A 26,557-nucleotide genomic window follows, 5' to 3' on the forward strand; every position below is an offset into this window, starting at 1 on the left:
TATTTCTGCACTTATGTTTCGTATTGCTGCTCGATTCGTGACCTATCACGTACAACGGGTCTGTACAATTTCCTATAGGGACAGCAACTTTGTGAACGGTGACTACATTTCGTAATGCGAAGAATTCTTTTCCAAGTGGAGTCGTCTCTTTGCGGGCAGGCAGGCGGGCGGTGTATATCGCCCCTTAGGTGGGCCGATCACGGTTATAGTGCAGCCTATGTCACCGTTTTCGTGGGCCGATCCCGGCGATTGTCAAGTCTAAGATTATATACCACAGGGCGACCGGGTATACGCACTGGGTATGTACAGCGTGGTTCACTGCTAAAGGGAACACTCAAATGTGCACCTGTCTCTTTGCTGGCGCCCTAGCTGAAAGTGGCTGCGGAAGCAATGAAAGTGCACTGCGCAGGTGTATCGAAATGAGTCAGACCACACGTTATCCGCAGTAAACCTCGGCGATTGTACTTTTGCAAGATAGAAAATCCTTTACAAGCTCTGCACTCAGGTGTTCCCTTTAACAGTGAAGCCCTCTGTACACGTGGGCAACTTGGTATGTGTTCACACTACGTGGCCCCTGGGGCCACTGCGTATGTGCCACAGGGTTTAGTTTGCTTCAACCATATCAGTGAATACAAATATCTTGTCTTAATTTCTATAAATTATAAAACACTACAGCATAAGATTTCTACATAACCGCTCGCTACTCATTTCTATAATTCACAGAACCTCTCTCTACAAATAATGAATACGTCGCATTATGTAGCCGTCAAATACAGTTGAGTCTAAATTTTTTCTAACCAGTACTGTATATTCACATCTTTTGCACCACGTCGCCGCTCTTTTTTTTTTCAGTATTTTGTGTGAAGGCAAGTTTTGTTGGAGTATTTGTCGGCAGCGCACGCCGCGATCTCATTCCGTGTAATGGTATATAGCCTCCATGATGATAGCATACCACAATCGCTTGTCGGTACGTCGGAACTTACAGTATAGCTTAATTCTGATGCAGGATGTAGAAAGTCAATGAAATTCAAAAAGTGTGATGCGTTCAAGTGCAATTCATAGTTTGATGGAAGAGAGCCTTCTTGTCCTTTCGCCCGCCTCATATGTGTACAAACTCTCACACCTGATAAAGTTAAATTTGAGAAGTTTATTACAGTTCACTTTTCAGTTTATTACACTGCACTTTACACGCTAATAGACAGAGAAGATAAAGATAGAAGAGCAAACTTGCGAAATGCGATGGCAGAGTCTTTTTTTGATTTGTGAAGAGCAGAACTCGGTTAACCCAATGTCAGCACCGATGCTGACATTGGTTGCTCTCGATGGCACACTTATCTGAAAACGTTTGAAATGCGACTTCGCAAATGCAGTCTTTCACTTGCATACCGGCGGTGCATACCGCGCACGAAATCAAATCAAGATTACTTGTACTATAGGGAGGTGATCACGTGGTGTTAAAGACCCAACTGCAACGAAATTTGAGATTTGCTGGATTGGTTATATGCGAGTAGTGTATATGCAATTGTAGGTTCCCTTGGCAAAGCCGCCAGGCTGGTACCCTCCCAACTTCTCGGGAGCTTAGAAATAGGTCTATTAGCAGACGACAACATTACCTGGCAGCAAGCGGATATGGTGCAGATCCGAGGACCGCGCATGCGTGCTGATCTCGTTGTTGCGCCTGGACGGGCTTCGGTATACTGACGTTTTGGGTTCTGCATCATTCATTTCCGGTGAGCGGTGATGGCGGCGACTTTGCGCTTCTGTATTAAAAATGACAATTTTTGCGAGCTTTCCGTGACATACTGAGTGACGAGCGTAAAACCTGGTCCGAAGGTATGTTTTCTATAGAGTAACCCAGAAACAAGGCTTAATTTATGCACGGATCAGATTTTTGTTGCAGTTGGTCGTTAACTGAGGCGCACGATGGCTCTTTTTCTCCTGGATGATTTCAAAACAGCATGGGCCCGTACTTCCTGTGCAGCGTTTTACTGATGGCGATGGATTCACCTGTCGCAGCAAAAATGAAGCCTCGTTTCAGTTTAAAAATCCTCGAGAAATGCAAGTACACTGAGGTTAGCATATTCTGTGGACATGCTAAGAACATGATCCTACAGCCACTGTCAATTTAACACGAACATACAACTTCTTCATTACCACACTGTGCACACAACGATGCTTTGTGTGTAGATGAAAACAGATTATTAAAGTACAAAGATTGTGGCGTCTTCTAAATAATTTTCCATGTAATGAAAACATTCTACTAAAAGATGTCAGTATGACTTCATTTATGTCCCCAGATGGTTTAATTCATAGAAATACTCAGCGATAAGTATCGAGCCGGGGATCTATATATCATATTTCAGTAAATTGTAGTAAGACAAAAAAAAATCATAGGCAGGCTACGCCAAATACAACCAATTCAGGATTGTTTACTATTCTGTCGGACTCATAAAAGTTCTTGAGATCATTATATGCTTAGTAACCAGCGAATACTCAGCGAGCATATCAATCTTTAATTCAAACAAAAAACATTATATCGAGAAGTTCTAGAGACATAAATACGATATGAATTTCTTTCCGTGAGAACAGCATGCTCCGGTCACTTTTTTGGGCTCCAAAGAAAGCACGCAAGTACAGCGTGACTAGTCGTGTGTGCGCAACATTTCTGCCCTCGCAAAAGTGTTCAGTTTAACAATATTTGCTTTGTTTACTGGAAGCAAATCGTTCGAATGTTTCTAAATGTGTTCTTCTACTTCACGGAATTAATGCCTTGAATTGCGGTGACTAAATAAAGAGCTAATTATTCTTTAACGTTACGTATTAGGCTAGACTCACAGCGATAAATGGTGTGAAGTAGCTATCAAAAAAGGTTGAGAGCACTACTGCATCGGTAGCGCCCGAGAAGCCTGAACCTGATTTTTTAAAGGATTTGCGCAGGATAGCTGTAACACCCTGCCTGATAAGCTAACAATGATCATAAAACTATGAAAGGTTGGGATCACACAGGTAAATGTCAGTCTCATTTGGCCATCTTCGGCATATTTTGTATCTGTTTTTGATACTGGGGCACTGAATTGGACAAGAGAAAATACAGCCTTTAAAAGTCTGACTGACGCAAACTTTCCAGTACTGGTCTGAACGCTCGGGCCAAACCAGTACTGAGAACCCTACGGCTTTCCCGCCCAACACATGCAAATCGCACGTACTTTCGCGTTTCCTGACAGGTGGTATCGCTTTCTCTACCAAATACCTATGGCGTGCCCCTAAGTTCTGGACGTTGCTCAAATCACAAAATTCTCTGCAACCATAAAAGGCTGCGCAAAGCGGCCGATCGTGTTATTATCACCTGATAACTGCTGTTTACTGTAAAATGATAACCGGATCGGCTTACAAACTTCTATGTGTTGACAGTGGAGTACAAGGGTATGGAACCGAGAAAAATAACTGCTGCGAGTAATATGTAAAAATAAAGAAGCAGTAGTTTTGGTTTCTCCTAAGAGGATGTCTCTTTTTTGGTCAGACTGAACCGCCTGCCTTTGGATGCGACTCATTCTGATTAGACAGATTAAATCGCTGAAAGCTTGCCTTCAGCTTGCCTCCAGGTTACCTGGCAGATAAGGCATATTGTAAATATCCTACCTTGCGGCCATGTGGGGTATGCTCCTTGCCTCAACGTGAATGGCTCTTCAACACGCTTGAAAACCTGCTCTTCAAACAGCGTATCGTTGAAAGGACGCTGCTCTTCAAGACTCTGCCACAGAGATTTCAGGAACAGCTCCCATCGTGGCATGTAGTAACTGCAAGAAGCAATCGTATACCGCGTGAAAAGCATGACTAACGTTAACAGAATGATTACAGATAACATTATTTAAAGAGATTAAAAGTAAATTCCTAATTATCCGATGTCGGACGTCCCTCTGAAACACTTCCCTACGTCAACTACAGCAGACAACAGTGCATTCGCACAACAAAACTATACTTTATCGCCCTATACAAATAAATCAGCCTTCGCAAAAACACGCAGCGCCTGACACACCCAAATACACTATTCCGACCAATGCGACCATTGTTCCTGAATATCGCTCACCTTTGCACAAGCCCTGACCACTGCTTGGCAGCATAGTCTAGGATCTGAAACGTTACAGTGGCATTTCACACGAGAACGTTCACGACGGTGAAAGAAAAAAAGCGTACGAAATACGAAACAAACAAATAAGTCTCACCTCGCCTTTCGGGCCCCAAAGTGTGATCTGGTTACGTGCGTTGTACTCGTATATATCGGATTCCTGCAGTACAAAAAAAAACATAGTTGCCGCAGAAAGACTGTCAGCATCTAGCACTGTAGACGAGAAACCATAGCTGCGCATCTTCTTTGCCTCAAATGCATATTGTGTTACTTAAAAGCGTCAGAACGGCGCGGCTCAAAACTAAGCAGAATAAATTTCCCAGCGCTCATCACACATAGTTTTCAAAGTCCGTGATGGGTTTTGTGACAATAAGCGATCATACACGCTTCACCCGAATGAGCGCACCAGCAGCTGAGGAAATTTCATCGAACGCGTGTGGTACTTCTGCGAGCCAGCCGGCGGGACGTCATCGCGCCACGTATGGAGGAGCCGCGCGGTGAACAAAGTGACGTGATCCCGAGAGAGGCACCTGCTGGATAAACTACAACTGACGTCATCGCCACCATTTTCCACTACTCCGCACCTCCCCTCCCTGTTACGTCACATAATAAGCGAGCGCCTCTGAGCTCCGCGGCGCATCCGCGCTTTCCTCCTCGCGGTGCCTGCACCCTTTCCAGGATCTCCTCCTCTGCTGCTATTCAATGAATCAATCAATCAATCATTTATTACTATTATTAGACTAATATAATTACAAAGTAATAGTAATGCAGAAGGAGAAGGTCCCAAAGTAAGAACTGCTGGGGGACCTCCCGTTAGTATACATGTATAAAAAATGTAGGCCACACGAATAGCAACTGAGGTAAAAATAGCGGGAGAAATGCAAACAACATAACAGAAGTAAACAAACAAGACATCATATTACCCGAGGTTTATGATTATGAAACAATACAAATCAAAATATCAGAAGTAATTAATGAAACAGCTGGTAGTTGAAAATTGCACATAAATGAGCAGGTAATAATTCAATTTTGAAATACACATGTAAGTACAAACATAACAATAATAGGAGTATAATGATTGTATATTATCAGCAATGCGCAATCCAACAGAGCAACAAAATTAATGCATAAACAGCTAATGATACAGGAACGCAAACCGAGAAAACCGGCTAGATATACCACAAGTTTCCGCGGAAGTGAGAAAGCTTTAAATACTCTCACGGCGACCTAAGAGGTGCGAACATCACTGCTTGGCGAAACAGTAGAAAGTGATGCGTGCCCATGCCACGAATATAAGGAGACAGTATGCCACGCTACTTTGATCACGTGTGTTTCTTTTTGCTCTAGCTCGAGAGCCTGCATCTCCTTTTGCTGGGCCACGTTCTCTGCGTATATAACTAGCGTGCAAGTGCTTTTTCCGTACAGGAAATAGGTTGGTTATAAACTTATGCACTCTAAATCTAAGCGTCTAAAAGCACAACATGGCACGCATTATGGTTGACTGGCCACATTTTGAGAAAAAAAAAAAGAATAGCAAGAAGGCCTGGTAAGCTCAAAATTGGGCTCGAATAGCGTAATTTTCAAATAAAATGAAGATATTCGAGAAAAGACTGTTTTTACAAGCAAGAACAATCAAAGGCTAAACACACAAGACTACGTATCAAGTTTGCAGGCCGTACATTTGGTTAAAATAGCCCTACTTACATCATTGATAAATGTATGCAATTTTGTTCTAAGCTGGACGTCTGGTCAACTGTAGAGGCTCTAAATGAGAACTGCTCTCAGTACGTATACCGTCACATTACAATCCAGCTAATGTGACAGTTGCACCACCTATAGCAGAAACATTACTAAGTATGTTTCAACTTAGAATGACCACCTGCTATAAAGTAAAAGCATTGGTTTAAACAGCGAGCTGGTGCTGGACTTATTAAGCATGAAATGCTTTTAGCATAGAGTTTCTCACTATATTACCTAGAGGGAAATCTGGCACTACTGCGCTGTGGTATGCATGGCAATACCAGTATACGTAGTGTAACTTCGGATTGGCATCGTTCTCGGAGAGCCAGGACGCCTTGAAGACGCGCCTGGCTAGCCCCGTTCCGTCTGTAACAATGATTCATTTCCTGGGGAAACACCACGTAAAAAGCTGTGTTAGCCTTATTATTACACAAAAACATATTTTGTTTAATTTTGAAGACATATTACTGGATGTACAATTATATGAAGCGTAAAAAGTACCAGCTGGCCGCTAAAGTTGGAGGACCGACGACAAGATTCTCGCTCGCTTTGGAACAATTTGTCGTCTGTTCTTGCCTTTCTTTGCTTGATCCTGAATTGTAGGTGAGTAAACTTTATTGAGATATGTAATATGGGTGAATGAAAAGCCTTTGATGTAGATTTTACTTTAAGAATGCATTTTTGTGTAGCCATATCCACGTTTTAGACGAAGCCTCGTTCAACACCAGCCAACACAAGCCTCACAGACACATATCCCGTCATTCCCATGAGGGCACGGCGCCCTTTAGGAAACTCGCATGAACAGTGGCGCCAGATTACCCTCTAGTGTTATAGTGACAAACTCTATGGCTTCTAGATCCCGTTGTCAGCGACCTTCAAGTGACCTTGAGACAAAAGCCAGAGCCATTATCCGGGCACTCAAACGAGAACATCCAAGTATCGTTGCGAGAACAAAACGAGATCATCCGGGCAGCCAGTCAAAAATTTAAGAAAATGCTGTCTCTGGCCCCCCAACCCTCCGTACAGGAACGCATTACATACGCTAGTTACTGCCCAAACAAGTTACAAAAATATTGCTTCCGAGTTCTTTCTTAAGTTCGTTCACAATATCACTGAAGCTGTAACTTCTAGAACGCTTGAGTTTTATTTGTCATTTCCAAAAGCGGCCTTCAAAAGGCCGATACAGGGCACCACACACTTGATTGTCATCTTTTGGCGCTGAGACAGGCTTGCCTGTGTTCTTTTGAACGCCAGCAGGTCCATGAGTTCCGCGGCGTGGGTTCTGCTTCGTCTCGAGAGATGGCGCCACACTGCGTGGCGCCTCCTTCAGGCACTTCTCTTTTTCTAGATGGGCAGTGCGCTCTGTCTCCCTGGCGTCTTTCGCTGCCTGTCGTGCCGCATTCAGCCGGTTTTCTTGTGCTCGTGGGTGGCACGCGCTCGTGTGACTGCTCCCTGGTTCGTCGTCGTCGTCTTCCACAGCTGGCTGCGGTGCCGCTCATGACTCCAGCGCAGAATTTCACTTCTCTTCTGTCGTCGCAATGGGGAGGCCGCGTTTACGGGGGTATGAGCCATTGCTTAAGGGGGTATGAACCATTCATTTTCTCACTTAATGGACAGATTTGATTTTTGAAGCAATTTGATTTCGAAGAATCGCAAGCGGCAATGGCGGGCGAATGCTGCTGACCACGCCGCCGAGCTAACTCGAGACATCGAACGCAAGCGACAACGGCGGACTGCAGGCATACCGTTAGTGACGTCGTTCTGTCCGTCGCAGCCGAACGTGTGTTTAACCTCATAATTGAGAAATACGTTAATGAACCATCTGGATTAACCCAGTGATAAACACCGGGGCCGAATGTTTCAGCTTCGATTGTTAACGATGTTCACGGAGGGGAAAGGCCGACGATTTTTTTTTTCAAGCTGACTGCTCGCCGCACGCATATCTGAGAGACGCACTATGACTCACTCATCGAAAACTCCGAATCAAAGCAAGTCCCTTCACTGCGTCGGACCATATGTTTGAATGAAACGGGTCGCAAGCTACACTCAGATAAAGCCGTCTAATGTCACCATGAAGACACTCCGGACATAAAACACAGTTGCTTAAGTTGACAGAAAGATGAACTATGAGAAATAACTGATCAACCATTTACTACGACACACCAAGAATACCTCAACGAAGGGATGTTCTCATTGTTTGCGTGCTTAATCAATTGCAGCCGCACGAGAGGACTACCTATACCATACAATACCTCCATATTCGCTTGGGGTATCTAGGGGAAGGTTGTCAAAATATCTCTTCAAATCTTGTGAGAGTTGGACAGTGCTGCAGCACTGATCAAGATGTTTAGTGCGACAGTATTGTTTTTAACCTAATATATTAATTCATTACATTTCTGGGCTTTGGGTTCCATATTGCTTGTCGTAGCAAACGTTCTCCCAAAGGGACATCGATAATCAACTGCAATGTAATATCAGGACCCTAATATATAACCTAATCCGAAAGCTCTTATAATGTAAGCGAACGTACACGTTCATTTTGCAGACGATGCGATCATGCAACAATAAACGAGAAGGGCATGCTCGACTCAACATTATTGGCCAGATGGCGCTACGTGCGCCTGCGGCATAAAACCCCTTGATCTTTACTAGAGCATAATGGGCCCCAATACGCGCGCCTACATGCCTATAGCGCTTGCGCGTGCGTGAGTATAAAGCATCCCTACTACGACAGTGTATATACAGCAATGTATATTTACTCCTGTGTGGTTTCAAGAAAGTCTCCAACGCGAAATTCGTTTTTCGCCGTGGGGGCATCTGTTGAAGCGCGAGCGTCTGTTCTGCCTATCATTTACGGCGTCGAGTAAAATGAAAGCAAGGACGCGTTAAAACGGCCAATTAAGCGTGTTTCGCATGTCAACGACAAGATCTCTGCATTGAGCTTGAGGTATAAAGGGTGTGCCAGCTAACGTTATCCAAGCTCTTCAACACGAAAAAAAAATTTACAACACGGTGCAAGATACGAGTTTAGGACTTACAGCGTTCGCTTGTCATACCTCTGGCAACCATACACAGTAAATCTTAGTTGTAGCTTGTACCGTATCTTTTCTTAATTTTTTTTCCTTGAACAGCCTGGCTCATGTTATCTGGGACACACGGTATACAACAATTTAATGCAACACACAAACCACCGTGCTTAGAAGTATCAAGTCAGGCACGAAAGAGAGAATCGCCATCCACCCGACTTTATTGTATAGGACGAAACTGTAAAGGGCTTCGCAAAACGTCTGCGGGATTCCGTAAAAATGGTTTGCCAATGAATGAGACGAGTGCTGTTCATTTCGCTCCGATGTGAAGCCATGCACTCTGTAATTTCAGCCTTGTTTCGAGACGAAAAAACCCTTAACGACCCGAATTCGTCCGGTCACCTTGGTCCCACCGTTCCAGCCATGTCCAAAGAGACAAGTTATTCTCGTTAATCGCAACGGTAACGTCAACTCGTCTCATTCATTGGCAAACCATTTCTACGCAATCCCGCAGACGTCTTGCGAAGCCCTTTGCAGTTTCGTCCTATACAGTAAAGTCGGGTGGATGGCGATTCTCCCTTTCGTGACTGACTTGATTACCTTGTGCTTAAGGTAAAAGCAAACGATTTGATATACGGATCCAATAGCAGAAGTTCAAAACACTGAAAGTCCCGTGCAGCAGCCTGCGGTGTCAGTGCTAACATAAATAGCTGATGTCACTTTAAACAATAGAGAAGTTCGCGGGAAGATGGAGACTGAAGATGGAGTAATGAACAGGGCAGAACAAGGAATGTCACACGGCAAGACCCCTTATCCAAACGTTGGCTCTCGCGACATTCCTCGTTCTGCGACTCTTCCTACTGTCACTTGTAATATACTGACCTTAAAGAAGCAAGAACAGTCCAAGCTTATTATTTAACTCGTGAAATATTTTTAGTTCCCGTTGACGGTGACCTTCAGCTGACCTTGAGCCAAAAGCGAGAGCCGTTATCCGGGCATCGTTGCGAGAAAACGAGATCATCCGGGCAACCAGTCAAAAGTTAAGAAATTGCCATCTCTGGCCCCCAACCCTCTGTACAGCACCGCATTACATACGCTAGCTACTGCCCAAACAAGTTACAAAAAATATTGCTTCCGAGTTCTTTCTTAAGTTCGTTCGCAATATCACTGAAGCTGTAACTTCTCGTACGCCTAAGTTTTATTTGTCATTTCCAAAAACGACGTTCAAAAGGCAGATACAGGGCACCATATATTTTATTGTCATCTTTTGGCGCTGAGACAGGCTTGCCTGTGTTCTTTTGAACGCCAGCAGTCCGTGAGTTCCGCGGCGTGGGTTCTGCGTCGTCTCGAGAGATGGCGCCACACTGCGTGGCGCCTCCTTCAGGCACTTCTCTTTTTCTAGATGGGCAGTGCGCTCTGTCTCCCTGGCGTCTTTCGCTGCCTGTCGTGCCTCCTTCAGCCGGTTTTCTTGTGCTCGTGGGTGGCACGTCTCGTGTCACTGCTCCCTGGTTCGTCGCCGTCGTCTTCCACAGCTGGCTGCGTTGCCGCTCATCATGCCAGTGCAGAATTTCACTTCTCTTCAGTCGTCGCAATGGAGAGGCCGCGTTTACGGGGGTATGAGCCATTCATTGTCCTACTTAACGGACAGATTTGATTTTCGAAGAAATTTAATTTCGAAGAATCGCAAGAGGCAATGGCGGGCGAATGCTGCTGACCACGCCGCCGAGCAAACTCGAGACATCGAACGCAAGCGACAACGGCGGACTGCGGGCATACCGTTAGTGACGTCGTTCTCTCCGTCGCAGCTGAACGTGTGTTTAACCTCATATTTGAGAAATACTTTAATGAACCTTCGGGATTAATCCAGTGATAAACACCGGGGCCGAACGTTTCAGCTTCGATGGTTGACCATCTTCACGGAGGGGAAGGGCCGACGATTTTTTTCTTTCAAGCTGACTGCTCGCCGCTCGCATATCTGAGAGACGCACTATGACTTACTCATCGAAAATTTCGAATCAAAGCAAGTCTCTTCACTGCGTCGGACCGTGATGTGTGATGTCACCCATGAAGACACTCCGGACATAAGACACAGTTGCTTAAGTTGACAGAAAGATGAACTATGAGAAATAACTGATCAACCATTTCTTAGGACACAACCAAGAATACCACAACGAGCGGATGTTCTCATTGTTTGCGTGCTTAATCAATTGCAGCCGCACCAGAGGACTACCTACAGCATACAATACCTCCATAATTGCTTGGGGTATCTAGGGGAAGGTTGTCAAAATATTTCTTCAAATCTTGTGAGAGTTGGGCAGTGCTGCAGCACTGTTCAATATGTTTAGTACGGCAGTATTGTTTTTAACCTAACATATTATTCATTACATTTCTGGGCTCTATGTTCCACATTGCTTGTCCTAGCAAATGTTCTCCCAAAGGGACACCGATAAGCAACTGCAATGTAATATCAGGACCCTGGTATAATATATTAGCCTAATATATAACCTAACCCGAAAGCTTTTATAATGTAAGCGAACGCACACGTTCATTTTGCACACGATGCGATCATGTAACAATAAACGAGAAGGGCATGCTCGACTCAACATTATTGGCCAGATGGCGCTATGTGCGCCTACGGCATAGGGAGCCTACATGCAACGCCGTTTTAACGGCGCTTCTATGTAGGCTCCCTACTACGGCATAAAACCCCTTGATCTTTACTAGAGCATAATGGGCCCCAATATGCGCGCCTACATGCCTAGCGCTTGAGCGTGCGTGAGTATAAAGCATCCCTACTACGGCAGTGTATATACAGCAACGTATATTTACTCCTGTGTGGTTTCAAGAAAGTGTCCAACGCGAAATACGTTTTTCGCCGTGGGAGCATCTGTTGAAGCGCGAGCGTATGTTCTGCCTATCATTTGCGGCGTCGAGTAAAATGAAAGCAAGGACGCGTTAAAAAGGCCAATTAAGCGTGTTTCGCATGTCAACGACAACATCTCTGCATTGAGCTTGAGGTATAAAGGGTGTGCCAGCTAACGTTATCCAAGCTCTTCAACGCGAAAAAAAAAATTTACAACACGGTACAAGATACGAGTTAGAACTTACAGCGTTCGCTTGTCATACCTCTGGCAACCATACACCGTAAACCTTAGTTGTAGCTTGTACTGCGTCTTTTAAATGTGAAGCATTTCTTGGCGAACATATGCTACTTTGACAGTATCTATCTATCTATCCATCTATCCATCTATCCATCTATCTAGCCGCTTACGACTTTGTGCTCTCATGGTCGTTTCGTTAACTTGGTATGTACGAAAACTGGCGTACCATGACAAGAGTATATGACGAACATAAATGATATGTCATGACATGTGTGTCATGTAGGTCATGAAACAGCCGCCTACGTCTTGGTGCTCTCCTGGTCGTTTCGTTAAGTTGGTAGGTACTAAAATTGGTATAGTATGACAGGAGTGTATGACGAACATAAGTGATAGGTCAAGACAGTGTCATGACTTGCGTGTCATGTAGGTCATGACAATGACTCAGCGAAAAAAGAATAACACTCAAAAATCACTGGAATGGGTTCGGACGTGGACACTAAGTGAAGGAAGCACTCAATGATGATGGTGGAAATCATGAATATGAGCATGACTCAGCAAAACTGACAATGACTCAGCGAAAAAAGATTAACACTCAAAAGCCACTGAAATGGGTTCTTACGTGGGTACTAAGTGAAGTAAACACTAAAGCACGATGGTAGAAGTGAAAGTCATGAGCATGACTCAGGAAAAATGACAATGAATCAGCGAAAAAAAAGTTTATCACTCAAAAACCACTGAAATGGGTTCGGCCTTGGGTACTAAGGCAAGGAAACACTAAAGGATGCTTGTAGAAGTCATAGTCATGATCATGACCCAGCAAAAATGACAATGAATCAGCGAAAAAAGATTAACACTCAAAAGCCACTGAAATGGGTTCTGACGTGGGTAATAAGCGAAGGGAACACTAAATCATTATGGTAGAAGTCAAAGTCATGAGCATGACTCAGCAAAATGGCAATGAATAAGTGAACAAAAGTATAGCACTCAAAAATCACTGGAATTGGTTCGGACGTGGGCACTAAGTGCCGGAAACACTGAAGGATGATTGGTAGAACTCATATCATGAGGATGACTCAGCAAAAATGGCAATGAGTCAGCGAAAAAATATTAACACTCAAAAACCACTGGAATGGGTTCAGATGGGGTACTAGGTGAATGAAAAGGCTAAGGATGTTGGTCGAAGTCAAATTCATGACCGTGACTGAGCAAAAATGACCATGACTCAGCAAAAAAAAAAGATTGACAATCAAAAACCACTGAAGTGGGTTCGGACGAGGGTGCTAAGTGAAGGAAACACTAAAGGATGGTGGTAGAAGTTATAGTCACGAGTATGACGAAGGCTTTCGACCTACGGTCTCTTAGGTGTGGCAAAAGGGACTCCTGAGGACTCATGACATTAATGTCATGGCATGCGTGTCATCTAGTTCCTGAAAGAGCCACCTACGTCTTGGTGCTCTCATTGTCATTTCGTTAACTTGGTAGGCTCCCCGCATAGTGCTACGCATAACATGGATTCTCACAGGGTTTGGGATCTGCCGGATTTTTTTTCAATCGATTTTTTTTAACCGCCTGGCTCATGCTAGCTGGGACACAAGGTATACACCAATTTAATCCAACACACAAGCCACCGTGCTTAGAAGTGTGTGAAACAAGGACGAGCACTGTTCATTTCGCTCCGATGTGAAGCCATGCACTCTGTAATTTCAGCCTTGTTTCGAGACGAAAAACCCCTTAGCGTCCCGAATTCGTCCGGTCACGTTGGCCCCACCGCTTCAGCCATGTCCAAAGAGACAAGTTATTCTCGTTAATCGCAACGGTAACGCCAACTCGTCTGATTCATTGGAAAACCATCTCTACGGAATCCCGCAGACGTTTTGCGAAGCCCTTTGCAGTTTCGTGCTATACAATAAAGTCGAGTGGACGGCGACTTCTCCCTTTCGTGGCTGACTTGATTACATTTTGTTGGAGCTAAAAGCAAACGATTTGATATACGAATCCAATAGCAGAAATTCAAGGCACTGAAAGTCCCGTGCAGCAGCCTGCGGTGTCAGTGCTATCATGAAATAGCTGATGTCACTTTAAACCATAGAGAAGTTTGCGGGAAGACTGGAGACTGAAGATGGAGTAATGAGCAGGGCAGAACAAGGAATGTCACATGGCAAGACCCCTTATCCGGACGTTGACTCTCGCGACATTCCTCGTTCTGTGACTCTTCATACTGTTCCTTGTAATATACTGACCTTAAAGAAGCAAGAACAGTCCAAGCTTATTATTTAACTCGTGAAATGTTTTTAGCTCCCGTTGACCGCGACTTCCAGCTCACCTTGAGCCAAAAGCCAGAGACTCAAACGAGAACATCCGGGCATCGTTGCGAGAACAAAACGAGATCATCCGTGCAACCAGTCAAAAGTTAAGAAACTACGCTCTCTGGCACCCAACCCTTTGTACAGGACCACATTACATACGCTAGTTACTGCCCAAACAAGTTACAAAAATGTTGTTTCCGAGTTCTTAAGTTCGTTCACAATATCACTGAAGCTGCAACTTCTAGTACGCTTAAGTTTTATTTGTCATTTCCAAAAGCGACGTTCAAAAGGCAGATACAGGCCACCATACACTTGATTGTCATCTTTTGGCACTGAGACAGATTTGCCTGTGTTGTTTTGAACGCCAGCAGTTCGTGAGTTCCGCAGGCGTGGGTTTTGCGTCTACTCGAGGGATGGCGACACGCTGCGTGGCACCTCCTTGAGACGCCAGGGGCGGATCCAAGTTTTTCCAAGGAGGATCCAGGGCGGATCCAAGCGCTTTCTTCTCTTCTTCTAGATGGGCAGTGCGCTCTATCTCCTGGGCGTCTTTCGCTGCCTGTCGTGTCGCCTTCAACCGGTTTTCTTCTCGCTGGGCAGCGTCCATATGGACTAGTGCACAGTATGGCGTGCTGCGGTGTGCTGCGGTGCGGTGCGGTGTGGTGTGGTGTGGTGTGGTGTGGTGTGGTGTGGTGTGGTTGGCTGTGTCGTTGCGAACATGCACTACACCCATTTTAAAAGTTGGCTAGTATCCAATAGTTGACCGGTAGCCATTTGATGCTTAATTACATCTACTCTCGATTACGGGAGAGCCAGCAACTCATTTTTTTCTGTTTTGCGTGTGACAGAAATACGCGCACAAACTTTGCTTGATGTGCCCGGTACAACAGCCAGGTACAAGCATTCGCCAGCACGTATATCTGAGTATTTACACTATAAAACGTGAAACAAACAAAAAATAAATAAAGGTATACCTGTTCTGTCATTCCCCAACTTCGTGCATCACGTAGCCACGTTCCAAGAAGGAAGTGCGGATCAGACGCCAGCAAGGTTTCGAGGTCGTTAAACAGCTCTGTCATGAGCACAGCTAGCCTCCTTAAAAAAGCAAGTAATTCTGGTTAGTTACTGCACTGAAGGCCATTCTCACGGATTTATAAAATGAAAGGAGTCAAATCATAACATGAAAAAGCCGCATGTCTTCGTGCCCATGCGGAAAAGCGAAATAGCACCCTCATCCCTATATTTTAGGCTTACGACTCCCAAGGTGCCAATGTCTTTTTAGACTATATATGTGAAGCCGGCATGAATAAACGGCTGTGATTTGGTGTTGTGATGTCTGCCAATGATTTCTTTAGGCTGTGCGATTTGAAACTGTGCATTTATGTACGTACATAAACGATTTTATGCAGTTATGCGTATACATAGCTTTGTCTTTATGTGCAGTTGTCAGACTCACTGGTCAAAAGGGACCGATCGAACCGCAGGTGTATTATTGTGTTAATTCATCATCAGTTCGCATGCTCCTATACGTTTTTTTTTTAATCCTTTCCATTAACCCAAGTGTGGAGTATAGCATGTCAAAGACACGCTCCTGCGACCAACATCTCCACTTCTCCTCTCATCAAACATTTGCTCTCTCTCTCACTTTTTCTCTCAACGTCCACTTTCGTCCCCAGATGCGAAAGTTCTATTGGCCTATGGACTGCGTTGCTATACGAAAGTTTACTTGTGGACCAAAGCGCAGTTCCTGGATCATGGCATAAAATAGTCACTTGTTTCAAATAAATTTTATACATTGCTGCTTAGAAATAAAATGTGGTTTGAGCTTTACTTCTTTAGCAGGATGTGACCATGAGGTGAGGTGCTCTGTGGTGCAAGTGCAAGATTTAGTCAGACAGCGCCATGCATGTGGGGATGAGTTATCGATAAGCCAATGAATTACGTGTGGCGTATGTAACATGACATTAAAGAGGCGTAAAATCAGTCGCTGTATAACTGCGTCAATTCGCAGCATGCAACACCAATAAGTGTAGAACTGTAGCATAATATATGAGGGTATGGGCTTATCCTGTTAACTGCCTCCATAACTAAGCAGCAAACATATGTCTAAATGAACCGGCTTGGCTGTTCCGTCAAGCACGTTTCGATTACTGAGTCGTCACACTTACCCAAAAGCGCTCTTCGTTTTCTTCCAAAAGCAGTTCCTAATTTCCACGTAAATGTTGTCAATAAGCAGCTGGAGAGACTGGCGTGTCACATCAACAAGATCGTACCTGCAATGTATACCATTCATCGTGAAATATAGCGTACTCCTCTAAACTCACTATAAGTGTACTAGTGAAAACAGTTTCCCTTGCGGTTTCAATAGCAATTAACAAGATTCAGGCTAACAATCATTAATCGTCAGTCCCACATACCCAGCAGTTATCTCCCGGCAGGAGATTTAGCCTTCTGTCAACATCCACGTACGGCACACTCACAAAGTTTTGCTAATTTTTTCCAGCTTCCCTATTTACTCAACTACACTGAAGTTTCACCGACACTACTTTTTATTCTTAGGATGAGCTTCCTCAAACATTTTCAAGTACTGTGCACATTTCGACGTTGGCACTTTCAGCATTTGTTTCCAAGCAATGTTTTGTGGCTCGCTTCATACAGCCCTACCATTTCGAAAATTTTCCAGCATGTTGTGTAAAGTAAATTTTCTATTCTGTTATTTTAAGCCTCGAAATGGCTCGGGTAGACGAATAATAAAAGAACTGTGATAATTTGTCACGACACATATAATTCTCGCACTTCTTACTTTGCCCACATTGCAATCATTGCATGCCCTTTAGTTTTAAACACGAGAAAACAGGCCACGTGCGTGCCAGCAACGAACGTTTTGCTCTGTCAATTGCATTATGAGCAACGCAAAACGAATGAAATAAATCGAAGAAGCGGAGCCAGAGCGACTGCGCGACTACGCAGCCGATTGCCGACTCTACGTCGAGCAACTCTAATGAAGTAATTATGCTTCATTAAAAGCGTATAGGACCTCCAGCGGATGTTTTGGGAATCTCCAGAGCTTCCTGATCTCTGTACTATCTCCAAACAGAACAAACAGACTGCCTTAAGCATAACGATGATGGTCATGCTGTATCATACTATGACGATCGTCAAACCATCTTCATGCTAAACCAACTCGGCCAACTAGGTGTACTAACCGGCTTACGCATGGCCCGATTAAAAGTTATGTAAGTGCCTCGTTAAGGTGTTAACGTAATTTAGCGTTAACAAAAAAAATGGTACTGTGGGGAGCCCTACGCATCCCGGGATTCCGAAACCGTGCCTCTGCGCTTACGCAGGGCCCCGCAACCTGCCCATGGCTCTCCCTATCGAGGACACCGGACAGATACCAGCAGTACCACCCGGCGGCCGACCAACTCCTTAACGCGTGAGAAACGCGTGAATCCCCCGTCAAGGGGCGTGGCTGGCCACCTCCCACGCCCGCGAAGACCAGCATGCTGTGCCAGTCGGCCACGAGAATGGTGATGAATGCAGAGTAGCAGTACTATATCATTGTGGTGCTTTAAGCCCTGACCACGAAAAAGAAGAAAATTTGGCAAAGCCCATCTCATGGTGAGTACCGAGATCGATCAGATCCATCTAGAGCCGCCGCCGCGAAGCCCGGCACGCACCGGTGCGTCCGAACGCTGAGAAACGCGTCATGCGACAACCGGGCTCCTCCCTCGCGCTTCTTTCTGGACAATGTGCGTCATCTAGTGGCGCTGCCGAGAAGTCCGCGCGTCGCCTCTGAGACAAGAAGCGTGGAGTGCCGGTGAGTGCGAACACTGACAATTAATTGTTCCCTCGCTTGCCGCACACTCAGTGACACAGACTCAGCGACCCAAGTTGTCGAGACGTTCATTGAAGAGCGGCACACACACAGCTGCTGGCGCATACCGGGCGACCCAAGTTGGCATCGAAGCGGTTCATTGAAGACCAGCACAGACCGAATGGCGCATACCCACTGCTCCAAGTCGAAGTGTTTCTTTGAACAGCGGTGCCTGCCCAGTCCCTCCATCTACAGCGACCCACGTCGGCGTGAAAGAGCTTCGTTGAAGAGAGGCACGCGTGTACACATTGGCACATACTGAGTGACCCAAGTTGATCCGATGGTTGGCTTCAAACCCTGTTGCCTCAGCATAGCAGCCCGACGCGCTAGCCGTTAGACCACGGACTACACCAGGTAGGCAGTAAAACGGCTAGATACAAGCATAGATACATAGACAGATAGCCCCCGTAAAGAGCGTGAAGTACCCCAAGAATGCTAACGCATAAGAAAATTGGCGGATCCCACGCCTATGTGGGGAATCGGTGATAAGTTAAGCTTTGTTTTATGTTTACGCAAATGTCTTCACTTATTCTTCCCTTCTTCGTAGCTCAACGCAGCATGCTCAATTCACTCCATGGTATTATTTTGTTCATATTGCTTTTTTTTTCTCCACACTCGGCTGATTTTGACGCAGACGTTTTCGCTTCTCTGCAGCCGGCTTCTTCACTTGTTCTCTGTAACCGGCTTCTTCACTTCTTGCGTCTTGTTCTGCTTGTCTGCAGTGTTCAGGCACCTGTACATACCTATTCCGGGGGATTGGCCAAGACAGTTCGCATGCCCAGTGGCACACACACAACGGCCGGAGTAGTCGATGCGGGCACATGCCAGATAGCACGTGTCAATTATACTCAGTCGCCCGAGTTGCATAACCAGCAAGACAGCAGTAGCCAGCATCCACAAAGCGGGGGCAAAGGCAGAAAATGCTTCGCTTTAAAATGGTTTCTTACTATTTGTTAATTATTTGTTTATTATTAGTGATTCGTTGTTAATTATTGCTCGTTTTCATAGAAGCAACTGTTAAGCACGTGTCGAACTGTTGTAAACGAGGCGGTGACGTAGTTCCAGGACCGGGTCCAGCCCCGGGCTATAGCGTCAAAGAGACACTTAAGTCACTATGGAGCTTCCAGTGTGAATCTTCCATAGCGATTCACACTTGGCCCAATCTGCCTTCGCCTCACCCTTTTCCCTGAATGGGCAATGATTCACCATATAAATGCAATATTCTCTCTCTCTCTCTCTCTCTCTCTCTCTCTGTAATGAATTTGTGGTGAAACGGCAACACATTACTGAATTAGCCATATTGGGCAGGTGGCGTGCATCTGCACATTACACTAGGCTTCGCAGTCCCGCAGTGCTTATACAGGTACAGGAAAGCGTACTCAACTTAAGCACATTTGTTTCGCCACAATTGAGCTCTGCGTTGCTCTGTATTGGAACAGATCCCTTTCGAAAATTTCCGACACGGTCGGTTCTAATACAGAGTATGTGGTCTCTCTCAATGTTTCCGCGGCCAAGTTGAATGACGCTTGCTGACTTCATGTTCAAATATAACTCAATTATGCGTGTTTTACAGCAAAAGCTGTATATGGCTAGGCGAAACGAAAAACCGTTCGCCACATGTTTCGATAAAGGTCTCCATTGGCTGTGCCGTCAGTTACGTCGTTCTCTACGTCGCATCCAAGCGAGCGCGCCATTGGCAGCGCCCTTAGTGACGTCGTTCTTTGCGTCGTACCCAAGCACGCGCAACGCCCCGGCGAAAGCGTTCCCGCCATTGCCACGTTGACGCTGCTCTGCCCGCAACGCCGCCTCCTCGGCTCGCCGTTGTCGCATGCGTTTGATATCTACAGTTAGCTCGGCGTTGTGGTTAGCAGCATCCCCCCGCCATTGGCGCTTGCGTTCCACTAGAAACACAAACATGTAACCAATAATTGAGAAACGCTCAGCGTCGGGATTGACCCACCGCTAAACACCGGGGTAGCACGTTTCAGCTTCGCTGCTTAATCATCTGTACGGAGTGCTTAGGCAGTGATTTCTTTTTATTTACACACATTACATAAACGAAAATGCGACGGGTGCACAAATATTCACCACTTAAGCAAAATGATCCAATCATATGAAAAAGGTGCATTTTCTCGAGAACTAAGATGGTGTCAAGAGTCTCAAGAATGTATTATTTACTCAGTATGTTAGACAAAATTAACCTTGCAGCTTTCAATGGTCGCAGTGCCAGTCACTAGCAACATACGTCACGTCAACGAAGAAGAGGCGACGGGTGGCGTAAACGTAACAGACCCACTGTAGAATTTTAGGAAACCGTAAATAGCCTTCACTGTCAACATCAGAAGAATTTTCAACAAATCAACAAATTACAGTTTGTGAGAAAGTCACCGACACAATAACTTGATACATTTCCAATTATTTAGAAACTGGTCTATCAACCTTGCCGTAAATTTTCAATCTTGAGAAGGAGGCCGAGGTTCAGGGCACCATAGGACTTATTCCCAGCATGCAACCGAAGACGAAGAAGCTCGAATGTTATTGCGAAGCGTTATTTGTCGTGTACCCCGACTTTTCAAGAAGCTGCCTACCTAGCATCCATTGGGGGAGCGCAGTATGATACATGTAACATGTCTGCGAGCCACCCTTTACCGATCGTATGTTTTCTGCGTACCTGCTACCGATCTCTGTTTCGCCTTAATTATCACCTGATTTTTCACCCATATGTCACATGATGGGTTTAGTCGTTTTCTGCGGACCACAACCACCAGTCAGTCTACAGTGTCAGCTTTTCACAACACGCCTTACTCTTACCTAAACGTTTCTTGTGCTGCAATTTCGGAATCCGTGGCAGCGTTCAGGAGATCTCTCCACGCTGCATAAACATCAGCTGGATCATACCAAGTCTGTGAGAATTGTAGCAGAAGGTTAACTTTGAAACACAATCCTCTTGCATCCCATTGTATAAAAGGTGACCGAAAAGAACACCCCCAATAGTTAATTTGAAAGAATTCCCTATGCGCGCAATACGTTACCTCAAGACCCTTGACAAATGGCAACATCAATGTTGCCACATACAACGGTAGTATAATCATGCGAGACGTATAGTACATTGTTTTGAACTGTTCCTGTATGGCAACAAAAATCTTTTTCGCGAACATTTTCTACCAGTGTCACGCACATAACGAGCATGCTTCGCTTAAAAGTTGAAAGCATTGTGTTGCATCGCTATTTTACAAACGGTGAATGTTTCTCATCTGACGTCTGTTCTGAAACTATAACGGCAACTAGGCCATCTTAACATCAAGAGCATGTGCTTCGAAGCCGTATGTTAGAAATCAAGATTGCTCAGACGAATGTAAATTGTAAGATCATTCTGCATACTAAAGTATGCTGCTACTCGCTCACCGCGTCTTGTCCACAACATGCATTAAAAGAAACTTCACCTTATTCTTGAGGTGAAGTGACGGTCGCACCACAAGTGTGTACTGGCCATGATCCTTTAAAAGAGTGGCTGGATTCAAGTCATAAACGCTTTCCTGAAATCAAACGACACAGCGAACATACATATAGCCCTTGACGAAAGTTAGCTGGTGTAAGTTACACTTCAGCTGTTCAGCCTTGTTTTGTAGACAATGGCTTCGTTGCAATACGTAATTATTGTTACGTTTTCGGTGTGGTTCGTACGTGTTTCCTTAGGAATGCTTCTGCGCGTATATTTAGCGAGACAGAGAGGGAAAGAAATGAGAGAGGAAGGGATGAGAGGTCAACCAGAAGATATCTAGTTGTGGTCCATAGATAATGGAGACTCGGAACATAACACAGAGAACAAAAAGATAGGTTAACATAACTAGAACCTTTGGAATAAATTGCCAGCGGGAATCATTAATTCCTCAAACTTCCAACGTGCTCTCAAGCAATATTACTTCTCCCTGTTATAATAAATATACAAATGACACAATCGATTTTCAATACACTGAACCAATAATAAGTTTTTAGTTAGTATTGAGTTTGAATATACGAGAAAACATATACGCGGAAACTCAAGCACAAGCCCCCTTTCCAGCATTTCTACCACTCATACAGCGGCGCGCCACGTGTTCCTCCTTGCAAAAATACCATTCGTTCTGCGCGCTCGCGGCGCAGAACGCGTCCTCCCTCCGGAGCCTTCCGGCCCGGCGGGAGCGCGCGGCCGCAGTAAGGCGCGGCCCCTCCACCTGCCCAACCTCCCCCGGCCCAGGAGACTTCCGGCGCGGCGGGAGCGCGCGGCCGCAGGTAAAGCGTGGGCCCTCCACCTGCGCAACCTCTCCCCGGAGACTTCCGGCGCGGCGGGAGCGCGCGGCCGCAGTAAGGCGCGGCCCCTCCACCTGCCCAACCTCCCTCCGGAGCGTTGTGCGCGACTGGAAGACTGCGCTTCCTTCTCGCTTCCCGCCCTAGTGTGCGCGAGCCGCGATTTCCGGCTCACCGTCGCATGCTTTCACGCACACATACAGTCCTCCTACTTTTTTTTGTATTTTTGCTGCATCAAGGGAAAATGAACCGAAAGCTATAGCACGAGTTATTAGGAAATATGTCTCGCAAACATGTTGACTAGGTTAGAGTGACATGTTTTGCTTAAAAATACGGCGCCACATCTTTCGCGTACAGTGCACTTTGCATCCAGTGATGCGTCGTGCTAAATTTTCAGAATTGCTGACTAGCTTTAACAGTGACTTGATAACAATACTCCGCACCTTTGCGCGGCTTGCAGCCGCTTGTTCCTAGCGCGTTGAATGACGTAAGTTTGCGCAATGGCCTTTGCTCTTGTACATACATAAAAAACCATCAGCGTTTGATGGCAAATATGCGCTGTTACATAAATCGTCAACACGATTCAACATTATAGATTACCCAAAAAAAGTTGTCGCAGTTTCGCCTGAAAGGCGAAGCATCAATTGCGATAGCAAACTTGTAGAGAGCTATACGGAGTAATGATATTAGCTTTATCAGCTGTATAAACTTGGACATGCAGCAGCATCGGCAACACGCAGAAGTGTTGTCGACGCCATCGGCGTTTTTCCCGCGTTCGCTCAAAATGCGTGCGGCGTTGGTGACTGCTGCCGGAGCCTTTGATATAAATAGGCACTTCGTGATGATGATAAGTGGTTCTTGAGGGAAAGGGAGAGGTTGGCGCTATCTTCTGCAGCCCTTGAGGGAGCTCGTGCCGCAGCTAAACGTCGCCTCCCTTCCCTCCCCCTCCCCCACGGCCTCTCGCGCGTCGGAAGAAGGCGCGTTTGCTCTACATATATGGTGATTGTAAAGGAGAAAAGAGACGCCTACTTCTGCAGCCCTTAAGCGAGCACGGCGCAGAACGCGCGTTTGTTCTCCGCCGTGCGTTCACTCCCCGTGAAAGACGCGCCCCTCGCGCTCTTTCACTCGCACATACAGCGTTCGGCGCGCGGCGACGATTTCTTCTCCAAATGACGTCATACGGAACCTCACGGCGACGGCAACGGCGACGGCGACGCCGACGGCAGAAATCTGCTTTTGAGTGTCCATATAATTGCTATCGCAATAAAAAACAATAAACAACGCCCAGCTGAAGCGAACGTGTCTCACCGCAAGGCGTCTCCATGCAGAAGTGGCGTTGGCGTTCTCCTTGCCATACCTTCTTAATGCATAGTTTTCTATCCTGCAAAATAAATACCACAGTTGACACTGTTATTTTTTCACCATATTCAGCTTATACACCTTCATCTGTCACGCATGACTCGGTAGGAAAACGCTGTACTTTAGACTTACGGCATGAATCACCTTAAAGATCACCTAAAAATGTATTATAGGGCCTTGTTGAGTATCATGCTGGACAAGTATAGGTGTACGCAGCACGACCCGGCCGTTCAAGCGAATACTCCCATAGATAAATTCGTTATAAAATAACAAAATGGCATAATAATTTCCATAAACATCATCACTAGAAAATTTCGCATGCGTTTGTTGTAATTGCATACATTTATTTAGTACTCGTGCGGGAAGCATGCGACATTCACAGATTTCCTATGCATTCCTGCGAATAATTTGTGAAACAGAATTCGCAGAATGTCTACGAAATCTTTTTAGTAGGACATCGCTATCCTTGTGTTGAAGCATATCCGCTCTCCTAAATCGACAAATTCTTCGAGACAATTCAACTTTTTCCTTTTCTGTCAACACGTTGACGTTTTGCATAATGCATGCATTATACATCAGGAATTTCGAATAGCATGCGGGCACAAGTGAAATCGAAAAGCACAGTTCTCACCATTCACTGACATTGACGGGCGACGATCTCCAGGCATTCTCATTCATGAACTCAAACATCACATCATTCTGATTGATACCTTCTGGTGTCAAGCCGGTCCCGACCATAGTGGAGTCATTTGCTTTCCAGGCAAGGAACGGACCCTAAAGTGCACATCACATTTGTAAACATCATGCAGAATAAGTTCACATATGCACACTTTTCCTGTGAGATAATTCTGCTGTCTTACATGGAGCCTATGTGAATCGTCCAAATTCACACAGGACGGTGTCATTTGCGAAGAAAGCACTGCATGAATGTGTAACTTAGAAGAGGCTGTATTATAGTCGCGGATTGAAACGCGACATGGTAATGTTAAAGTAGAACACCCAATAAGTGCAGTTACTCGAAAGTGCAACGTCACGCTGCGTACGTATATAGTCACTAAAGGTGGCATGAACTCTGATCTAAGCATCAGAGCCAAAACTACTACGCCGATTTAACACGAACTTGAGACGGCGGAAACGAAAGTACGCGTATATTAGGAAACTGTTGGGCTTGTTGGTCTATACAGACGTATTAGTTAGGCCTCAATTGACCCGTTTCATTCCGTGAGAACAGAATGGGTAAAATGCGTAGTTTATGAACTCGGTTTTCACCTCTTCTACGAACGGGCGTGTTTCCAAAGTGCGCCTGTTTTATTGCGACAGCAATCATGCAGACGCTCGAGGCGCAAAATATCCATTGGCGCAGCCGTTGTCTTGCTGTCCCGCCCGGTGGCGCATGCGCCGCTAACGTGCGGAAGGTAACAAGGTCTTCAGGGACGCGGAGTTCCTTTCGCTGCAGCAACGACGAAGCAAAGTCGACGCGACGTCAACAACACTCTAGGTGGTGTTGCGTCAACACTACACTCAATAGCCTCGGTGGCCTAAAGTCCCTATATTTTGTTTGAAAAATATATCTAGGGACTTTACGGTGGCCGAGCCAGCGCAGCGTTCTGCCTTCTGCTGCTGGTACGAGCGTTGTGCGCACGCCACTATAGGCAGCGTCCCCGCTGAGCTGTTGTGCGCATGCGCTGCTCTTGAGCGGGACGGGTAAACGTCAAGCTAACCTTATCAAATATTTCGCTGGGTACTGAGGAACGCCGACGGTTCCCCGTCAATCACATCTCGTGCACCACCGCGAGGTGCGACTCCTGCAACACCACTGGCGACACTCCTCATCAAGCCAGCGTTGTGAGACGCCTGGCAGCTGATACGGTGCTGTTCATACTACACGGCTGGAGTTGTCTTGCGTACAGCGTTATTACTAGGGTGTGCGAATGGTAATTTTCGAGGCCGAATCAAATGCAAATCGAATAGTGCCAGAATCGACTCGAAACGAATATCGAATCGTTTTCGAATAATGAACAGCCGTTATCGCGATTGATGTAAAACAATGTCCACATCCTAGTATTCATAAAGTTAGCAAGTTCCTGTCATTACTTAGTACGTTATCAAGCGTTGTTTATTAACAGCACGAATGGAGAATTCGAGCAAGCAAGGAGTTTCTTCTCATACGTACAGGACTCTTCAGAGAACGCGAATTATCGCTGTATAGCAAGTGAAGTATATGGCTACCTAAGCGACGTAGACTGCTCTACTACAAAGGTTGTCATGTTTTTATGTCTATACAACGCCCACGGGGGTGAAAACTTGCCGTACTTTTGCTCCAATTGAATGTTTAATTGGCGCAGCTGCCGTCTTGAAATATTCTTAAAGTATTCGAAAAATATTCGCATTTAGGAATTGTGACTATTCAAGTCGAACACCCAATCGAATAGACACACTATTGAACTTTTCACACAATCCTAGCTACTGTGTAACATGTCGCACCCACGGTATACAATTAAAACTGAACCAGGAATCCAAGCAATGCCACGCTAAACCTTGTTGTCGTCCATGCTTCAACCCTTTGGGGCGAACCTGCACGCCACTTTGTATTCTTTTTTTTTTTTCTTGGGGGGGGGGGGGGGGGGGAGAGGGGTAACGTTTCCAAACTATGCTCACAAAATCCAGCCGAAATGTTGATACCGGTTGTTTCTGTGACGGCTTACTGGTAAAAACTCACAGAAGCGGCCGACATCAAC

At 45.5% G+C, this 26,557-nt stretch overlaps 1 protein-coding gene across 1 annotated transcript in view; it reads right to left on the reverse strand.

The window, feature by feature from the left end:
* Positions 1 to 1,120: 1,120 nt before the first annotated feature.
* Positions 1,121 to 26,557, reverse strand: part of LOC119432668 (alpha-N-acetylglucosaminidase-like) — a 42,553-nt gene continuing 17,116 nt past the window's right edge. Inside the window, 11 exon segments of the mRNA XM_049658349.1 lie at positions 1,121 to 2,007; positions 3,640 to 3,797; positions 4,088 to 4,131; positions 4,224 to 4,286; positions 15,271 to 15,391; positions 16,465 to 16,569; positions 20,985 to 21,076; positions 21,617 to 21,709; positions 23,769 to 23,841; positions 24,451 to 24,593; positions 24,680 to 24,686. Coding sequence (XP_049514306.1) covers positions 1,949 to 2,007; positions 3,640 to 3,797; positions 4,088 to 4,131; positions 4,224 to 4,286; positions 15,271 to 15,391; positions 16,465 to 16,569; positions 20,985 to 21,076; positions 21,617 to 21,709; positions 23,769 to 23,841; positions 24,451 to 24,593; positions 24,680 to 24,686 — 958 coding nt within the window. The 3' untranslated portion in view covers positions 1,121 to 1,948.

Source organism: Dermacentor silvarum, chromosome 11 (genome assembly GCF_013339745.2).
Source record: "Dermacentor silvarum isolate Dsil-2018 chromosome 11, BIME_Dsil_1.4, whole genome shotgun sequence".
NCBI lineage: Eukaryota > Metazoa > Arthropoda > Arachnida > Ixodida > Ixodidae > Dermacentor > Dermacentor silvarum.